The sequence below is a fragment of the Sinocyclocheilus anshuiensis genome, unplaced genomic scaffold, assembly GCF_001515605.1.
Source record: "Sinocyclocheilus anshuiensis isolate Anshui unplaced genomic scaffold, SAMN03320099.WGS_v1.1 scaffold78, whole genome shotgun sequence".
Classification (NCBI taxonomy): Eukaryota; Metazoa; Chordata; class Actinopteri; order Cypriniformes; family Cyprinidae; genus Sinocyclocheilus; species Sinocyclocheilus anshuiensis.
In genome coordinates, this window is record NW_015544250.1 from 1741430 (window position 1) to 1750699 (window position 9270).

The 9270-nt window shown below is 34.8% G+C and overlaps 1 protein-coding gene across 1 annotated transcript in view; it reads right to left on the reverse strand.

Moving 5' to 3' along the window:
* Positions 1–9270, reverse strand: part of LOC107697826 (uncharacterized) — a 30745-nt gene that overhangs the window by 10109 nt on the left and 11366 nt on the right. The window contains exons 3-7 of the mRNA XM_016498679.1: positions 8516–8711; positions 5985–6058; positions 3119–3175; positions 1906–2007; positions 1720–1732 (exon numbers count right to left, since the gene is read on the reverse strand). Coding sequence (XP_016354165.1) covers positions 1720–1732; positions 1906–2007; positions 3119–3175; positions 5985–6058; positions 8516–8711 — 442 coding nt within the window. The remainder of the gene's footprint in view (positions 1–1719; positions 1733–1905; positions 2008–3118; positions 3176–5984; positions 6059–8515; positions 8712–9270) is intronic.

Genomic DNA, 9270 nt, shown 5'->3' on the forward strand with positions numbered 1-9270 from the left:
TTTGAGTAAACTCAACAAATCCTGATGCTCATTGCCATAAGTTTTTGAGTTCTCAACTTTTGATTTTTTACAGTGTAAAACGCCTGGGAAAGTCGTTTAATGACCTCTTAAACCGTCATCTCGCAAAACTGTACCAAACCGAGGAGAGGAGGCTTGCTTGGCACGCCGTCCTGGTTCAGGAAGGGGGGCATCAAAGCCACATGGGGGTCAGACTTACCACCTTCCTGGGGACACGGCGGCGATTGTTCACCAATTAATCCCAGCCTGCTCTATTACTTTCAGATTATCTTTAAATGGTTGAAGTCTTTGAGGTGAGCCCTAATCTTTCCCGCACTTCAATGGCCGCCGTTGTATCTTGTCTGTGCGGGGAAGGCGAAGGGCTTAGAGGCTCTTAGAAGGTGGTCCGACACGGGACAGTGTGAGAACTCCAGCCTGGGCAGGGACCACAAACACCGGCTCAAAGCCCTTAAGCGCACAGGGGGGACAAATAAAAGGATTTGAGCTTGTTTTTGGGGGGTGAAGGAGCTAAAAAGCTATCTTTCATAATCCTTCTGAAAATAAGCCTTTGAAATGCATGATCGGGGTTGAGCTTAGCTCTTTGGTCTGTGTTGCACCTGGGTACGAGAGTGGAAACTGTGGAAAGTCAGTAACCTTGCGAGGAGACACAGGGAATCGGCGGTCCAGAACTCTAACGTCATGTATGTCACTGACAAGCCTCTCACCACGCTGGCAAACATTTACATGTGCTGTAATGGACTCAGTTATCAGTACTAATGACCTGAAATGCTTTAAAAAGACAGAGGAACTAAAAAAATGTTTGTAGGTTTTCTATTAACTAGCTTTTTCAACATGTGATAAAATACTAAATTGCTGTGTTTTTCTTGCTGTTTTGAGTGAGAATGCAGCTTTACAGCCAAGCAAACGTAATGAAATGAGATCTTGACTCGGAAAACTAGTTTTAAAACAGTTTCCCCATCAATGAAAAAAGAAAAAGACAAAAATTTAACTCACCCCCTTTTGGAAGTCAAATCCAGGTGAAATTAAATTAAAAAAAGGAGAGAGAGAGAAATCCATTAATGAACAGTTATACAATAACAAAATTCGAGCAAAGTTAAGTGGAAATTTTTTCATTCAAGACTTTTAGAGGTTTTAATTTTTTGAAAACATTTGCTCCTTTAATTTTGACATTTTTATACATTGGACATTTTAGAAGATCAGTAAAGTCAATAAAACGATCAAATATCACAAATGGAAGGTATGAGGATTATTTAGTGATTATTTAATGACATTCTTTTAAACCAAACCTCTCAATCAATGTCACAAGCTGCATCCTGGGACACTTTTAAAACAGTATTCAAGGAACTAAAAAAATAATATTAAACATATATTTATTGATTGATTTATTATTAAATTATTTTAATTAATTTATATAATATAATATATTAATATAATTTAATTCATTTATTAATATAATATATTTATTTTAATTTATTTATTAACATAGTATAATTTAATATAATTAATGAATTAATTAATTTAATTTATTAAAATTTAGTTTTGTAAAGAAATCCAAAACACGTTACCAAAATAAATTTCACAAATTCATGTCGATCTTATGCTAAGGTTTTTAATATCGTGAGAAATATTAATTCAGTCATACATGTCCAAGCTTATAACTTGTACTATAAGTGCAGTGTTGCATGATTGGTTGCGAACTTACAGAGGTGAAGTCCTGGTTTGTTCCGAGCCTGTAAAAAAAAACCAAGAAACATTATTAAAACTGAATTTATGATATGAGACGCAGGCATTCTAATAACATTCATTGCATTCGGAGGGAGAGGGGCACATTATATGACACTGGACACTTAATGTCAGTATATACTGATGATATATAAGCTTTCCAACCTTTTTATTGGCCAGGGAAGAGTCTTGTTTCAGGAGCTGAGCGAGGTGAGACAGTTTGCCACTTGCTGCCGAGAAGATCCACTCTTTCTCAAGAGGATCCAGCTATGAACGAAATAAACAAGAAAAGTCCTTTACATTAGTGATATTACACTGAAATCAAATTTTAAAATTCAGTATCTCGCTCATAGTCCCATGACTAGTTACATTTACAATACCGTTCAAAAATTTGGGGTTGGAAAGATTTTAAAAATGTTTTTGAAAGCAGTCTCTTCTGCTCAAGGCTGCATTTATTTGATCAAAAATACAGTAAAAACACTATTATTGTGAAAGAATCTTACAATTTCAAATAACTGTTTTCTATTGTGATATATTTTAAAATGTAATTTATTCCTGTGATGCAAAGCTGAATTTTCAGCATCATTACTCCAGTCTTCAGTGTCACATGATGCTCCAGAGATCATTCTAATATGCTGATTTGCTGCTCAAAAAAAAACATTTCTTATTATTACCAATGTTGAAAACAGTTGTGCTGCTTAATATTTTGTGGAAACCATGATATAGTTATTTAGGATGAACAGAAAATTCAAAAGAACATTTATTTGAAATAAATAAATGTTCTTTTGAATTTTCTGTTCAAAAGAACATTTAATTGAAATAAAAGTCTTATGTAACATTATAAATGTCTTTATTGTATGCTTGATCAATTTAATGTGACCTTAGTGAATAAAAGTATGCATTTGTTTCTTTCAAAAAAAACACAAAAAAAAGACCACATTTGAACAGTTTCTTATATTTTCTTAGCAAATGCCTTCATACCAGTTTCATAAAGTCCACACAATCCCAAATATTTACCATGGTAAATTTGATTCCATATAGTAAGTAAATAGTCATTTAGAAGATGTTTTTATCTAAAGCAACTTACAATACTTCTTAAAGAGAGACCCTGGAATAACTTGATTTTAAGTTTCTTAATCAGGGCACAAAATAACCACTGTCAAATTATGATGAATTAATATAAGATCTGCGTCAGACAGTCTAAGACTCTTTCTGTTGTTTAAATGCTTTTGATGACAGTGGAGATTAAAACCATAGTTTATTGTAGTAACAGTAACTACAGTAAGAAACGGTATTCTGCTGTAAATATAACATGATAAATGTTTCTTATAATGTGTGTTTTGATTAAACTGTTTTAACAGTGTGTTATTACACTCACAGCCACAGCGGTGAATCCCAAACTTCCTCCACACTCCTCATCCTGCTCGGATTCACTCTGGGAAAGGAACACGATATGATATGATTCACAAAATCACTCACAAAACCACCTGTCAGTATCACCTGGAGCTCGGAGGAGTCTGTGGGAAACTGTACAGTTAGTAACGTAAATAAAGTGACACACTAGAGTGGCCGTTGTGGTTTGGCAGTCATGCAGTTCCTCTTCCTGTTCTGTAGTTGCGGTATGAGTGGAGGGGAACCCAGCGCTGAGAAGAATGAACGAACTCTGGTAGCAAATAAACAACGCAAACAGACCACAAAGTCCTCAGTACACACATATAGATGCAGTCAACACAGCGAATACAGGAAACACCCATAATGCTGCTCTGTTTGTCAGTACACAGACTCACACTGAATACCAGAAACAAAACTTCCAGGGACGTTTACCTCAAAAGCACAACAAATCAGCTCGTTGAGATGGGAGAACAGTAAAAACAAAGGATAATTCCTCCAATTTGCCCTCTTCACAGGTCACACAACCATAAAAAAAAATGCTTGAAACCCCTCAGAGGTGAACGATTAGCTCCAATGAGCACCAAATTGCTCTAACTATGCCTTTTGTTTTTTTAATCATACGCCATTTTACCAGAAGACAAGTTTTGAGAGCCAAAGCGACAGTCAATTTCTCTTTATGTACCAAAGTGTCAGTCAGGCTGATTAATGTGAAGGAAAATGGAGCAGTTGGGTCATTTCTGCAGCGCACGTGATGGTTAATTGTTTTCAGGACAACTGTGGAGTGTCCGAGCGGACACTGGGAAAACACTTGCACTCTTTCATATAAGCTACACTAACAAGGTCTCTTTTCCTAAAGACTGCATGCAATATTTGTTTACCTGTGCTTAAATAGGAACTAAGCCAGGCAGATTTCCTTTTGAAACAAAAATAATGAGTGACTGAGATACTGAATAATTGCATGCAAAGTTATAATTTTTTTTATGTGAAAATCAACCAGACTGGTAACAAATAATCACAGTAGTGAAACCCAATTGCAGTAATAAATATGTCAATGAAAGAGATTCGCTGCATTGTAAAATATTAAAAAGACCACATTTTATGCAAATTATTTCAGCTTCAATGCATCATACGAATAATTCTTATGAAGTACTATTCAGTTTTGTCTGGCTTCTTGGAAAGAGCTTTCGGGCGTGAAGAGCTTTCAAGTGTGAATCTCTTCCACTTAAACAGTTTGCAAGCGGTGCGGTTGAAAGAGAAAGTTTTAATGCAAAACAAAACATTAATGTCTTAAAGCTCTAAGAGCAAAATATACAAAAACTCAATATTTACTTATATTACTTGTTTTTAAATAAAATAAAATATATAAAAATAATAAAATAAAAAGGATTAAAATCAAGCATAAAATCCCATGTTCCATCATTATGCCACTGGCCTTTAACTAGACGGATCTCAGAGTGATCTGCATACAAATGTTCGGAGGGCACAGATGATCATTTTCTCTATAATGAGGTGGAGCATGTTGCTGTTTTGCACAAGAATAGAAGGTCTCATTCAAATGCAAATGAAAGCGTCTTTCATGCTGTCACCCCTGGCTGAAATAAGGCCTCTCAAAAATCCAGCTATTTATTCTGGCGCCACCTTTTGGTTAGTCCTAGTATTACAGATATCATATGAGAACATTGTTTGGGGAGCTCTCTTGAATTATTGTGTCAGCTTTTGGGTGAATGATAAAAATGTACAAATAAGAGCAATGACAAATGACAAATAATAAGATAATCTTAAGGAAAAATCTTTAAATAAAAAAAAAAAAGCTTCAAATGCATGTGCTAATTTTTTTAGAAATGTAATCTATGTATTCATGCTGGTTTCCCTGGTTATCTAAAGATAACAATTCTCAACAAACGCTTTGAAGTGGTGTAATAATCAAATATAAAGTCACAACATATTTCACTTTCATCATCATTGCTCACGCTAATCATCATTTTCAAAAGATTTTGCAAATGTTTTTCAAGAAATACCATTTCTTTTAAATAATGAATATCATGAAGTTTTCTTGGGGTTTTACAATTTGAGAAGCTGAACCTGAATCGGAGTATTAAAAAAGGCTTGACAGTCATGAGGGTTGACAGCGGGCCTCCTTGTGATGTCATTTCCTGTTTATGGTAGTATTGTCACATGACAACAAAATGGCCTTTTGTAAGTTGGCTACATAACATTTTTTTTTTTATTTTTCACTTTTTAATTTTAAAATAAAACAGCTTCACCTTTTATTTTTATAATAAATAAATATTTTGTAAAAGTTTTTTTGTACTTTTTGATTATATATAGGTCTTGGCACCTAATTTAGCTGGAAAAGTGCAATGAGTGCATTGATTGGTAAATACATAATTAAAAAAAATATGCCAAATTACTTTATAATTTGTTTTTTACAATTTATTATTTTTTAAATAATTTTTTTTATTTTAATTAATCTTATTTTAAATATTATATTATAACACTATATTATTTAATATAATATTTTGTTTTTCTTCTATCTGGATCGTAAAGCCTCTTAGACATATTAACTTTAAGCCCAGGATAAAATATCAAAATCAATTTTAATTAAGATATTTTAATACTGTTAAATCAAATAAGGTATATTAAAGTCATTGTCTGTACGAAATGCATTTGTGATATTTTTTAAAGTGTGTAAATTGATCCATCCAGATATGCCATTGACCCTTCTATGTTTAGTGATTTTATGACAACTAAGAGTAGTTTGTTCTAAATCATGAAAATTTGTTTTAACACAAACATCTAAAATAGTGTGTGATCCAAAATAAATAAGTTTACTCAAGATACTTGACTCTAACCTTTGACCCTGAATCCTTGTCGAGTTCATCTTCTCTGTCTGAGGCTGAAAGCTCCTCTGGTTTCTCCTCTACTGCTTTAATTTATTTTCAGTTTACATTTTATTTTTAGTCATTTTGTTATGTGCTTTATTCTTTTATTCGTTTTTTTGTAGTAGTTAATTTTAGTGCTTCAGCTTAAACTTATTTCAGTTAGTTGCTAAGGCAACATTTCAATTTTTAATTTGAGGTTTTCTTTGAACATAACATTCTCATAATAAGGACTCACAATGAATATGCTTAGGATGTTTACCTTTATAGAATATTTTACCACTTTTTCACATTCAATTATTTTTATTTATATTTTGAATTAAACATTTTTAGATTGAATTACTTTTTTTTTTTTTTTGCATTTTTATTAGATTTATTTGTTTATTATTTTTCTTTGAATATTACTTATTATTTTGGTTTCCCCCAGTTAGTACTTTTAGTGCTCCAACTTATTTCAGTTAGTTGCCAAGGCATCATTAATAATTTTAAGTTTTTCCATCAAATATTTATATTTTATTTTAGCTTTACTTCAATTAACAACATTTTTTATTTTACTTTTAGTTAACTATAATAACCCTATCATCCGCTCACAAAATCTTATAATGAGGACTCAATGGATATGCTTATGATGTTTACCTTTATAGAGAGACATAGCACTTTTTCACATTAAAATCATAAGACCATCACAGATTTGCATTAATAGTTATGTTTGCCAATAATAGTAATGTCAATGTTGTGCTGTGACAGTTGTGTGCAAACTTTAACCTAAACTCCATGACATTGTGCACAGATCTTGTGAGTGAGGTTTTTGTCAAGGCCGCCACACAGAGATGCAAACCTCACAAGATAATATAATACAAAAATGCTTCAAGGCTTCAAAGATAAGTGAAGATTATTTTAAAACCAAGCAAAAAATAGCAATTAATCATTCCAAAAATGAAAATGTACATGCCCACTATACTCTCCCTCGCCGGAAGTCTCAATATGCGGTTCAAAATAACGCTTTTAACAGCTGAAATCCTACAGCTAAAGATAAGGACACAGAAACACTATGTTATCTGCTTTTGACAAGATTTCTCTTATCACCAGCTGCTTCTTTATTCCAGCTAGAAAAGCTTTAGCAAAAACACCTGACTCTGGGTGATATCCAGGAAAATTATTAATAGTGACCTGAATTTCACAAGAGTTTTACACTAGTTGATGCGAACATGTCATGCTAGTCTAACTGAGACTATGACCAACTTGAAAAATAACAACGTCTTACATTTAAGCAGAGCTTTAAATATGTTTAATGGAATAGCGTCACAAAGCAGAACATTGCTGAAATACTGTGGTTAAATTACTCAGATTACTGATTCCTCTTTAGCTCTGGTTTCTTCTTCTTATGTTTTTTTTTTTAGTAAAATCATAAGATGTGTCATTTTTTGATAACATGGATGTTACAAAACTGGTCACTGAGCTGTGAGACGCTTTACTTGTAAACTCCTCTTAAAGAAACAGTTCACTCAAATATGAAAAATTAACTTACTCATCAATGGATCCTCTACAGCAGGGTTCCTTAAATCTTGCCCTGGAGGGCCAATGCGCTGCAGAGTTTAGCCCAACCCTGATCAAACTCCCCGACCTGTGATTTTCTTATGATCCTGAAGACATTGATTAGCATGCCCAGGTGTGTTTGATTAGGGTTAGAACTAAACTCGGCAGGAAAGTGGATCTCATAGGCCAGATTTGAGGATCCCTGCTCTACAGTGAATGGGTGCCGTCAGAATGAGACGGCTGATAAAACAACACAATAATCCACAAGTAATCCACACAACTGCAGTCCATCAATTAACGTATTGTGAAGTAAAAAGCTGTGTGTTTGTAAGAAACAAATCCAACAATAAGGCATTTTAACTTTAAACTGTTGCTTCTGCCAAGTCCATAATGCATAATAACGCTTAATAATGATAAAGTCCATCCCCTGCAGTCCTCTCACATCAAAATCAACTAACATATTTGTTTAGAACTGTTTTGGACTGTTTTCAGTTGTAAACGGTGTGCATGTGTGGTTGATCTGTGCTTATTTCTCTCCTGATTCAGAGATGGTTTTTCCACTGGAAAAGCAATATTATGGATAAAGGACTCATATTTGACAGTTTGATGTTAAAAACGTCTTAATGTTTTATTTATTACAAACATGCTTCACAAGATGTTAACTGAAGGACTGGAGTCACGTGGATTACTTGTGGTTTATTGTGATATCTTTATCAGCTGTTTGGACCCATTTACTACAGAGGATCCATTGGTGAGCAAGTGATGGAATGGTAAATTTCTCCAAATGTGTTCTAATGAAAAATCTAACTCATCTACATCTCAGATGGCCTGAAGTTGAGTACATTTTCAGCAAATTGTCAATTTTTGGGTGAACTATTCCTTTAATACTGCTATGATGAGTAAAACAGAACTAATAATCACTCACATTATCTGTATGGGTTGGTTCTGTTGCCTCTGTGACTGTAATCATGGGTCCTGAGCACCAGGCCACCAGTGCCGATTTCTGAGCTGTTGGGTTACAGTTCTGCACTGGATTGGAGACCTGGAGATCATTTTGTGGGTTTGGATGAACCTGTTGATTGATTTTCCTCCCTTTCCAGCACCAGACTCTCGCTCTTGCATTTGCTGTCTATACTTCTTCTTGAGGACAAGATATTTCTCTCCCTGAAATAAAAAAGGAACCATTACTTTCATATGGTTATTAAAAATCAAAAACAAAACATGATTTTCTGTGTATAAAACACGTATATATGATGACTAAATATATATATATTGTGACGAGCGTCCCGAGGCTTCATCAGCGTCGCCCTGGAAACAAGCGAGGAGCACCTGGCCATCATCATCACAGGCTGATAGGTCACAGCTGCACCTCATCAGGCGGCGGCTATATAAGGCACGCAAGCCCTGCCATCTAGGAGATTCCTCCATGAGACTGAGCACTAACTCGCCCTCTCATTTTCCCCACAGAAAGCAGCGTGTGACCGACCAGCCCCACAGGAGCACTGCACGGACCCTCTGCACTGGGAAGACGGAAGAGAGCACTCACGGCACCAGGGCACCTACCTGGATCTTTCTCACTATCACTCATCACCCCAATAAATCCACCCTCCGGGGTATTGATTGAGATTACTTGTCGTGTGATTCTTCACCCCGTTACACCGGTGGAGAATGTGGGCAAATCCGTGAAGAATCACCGACAAGCGATCTTCTTCACCTCACCTTT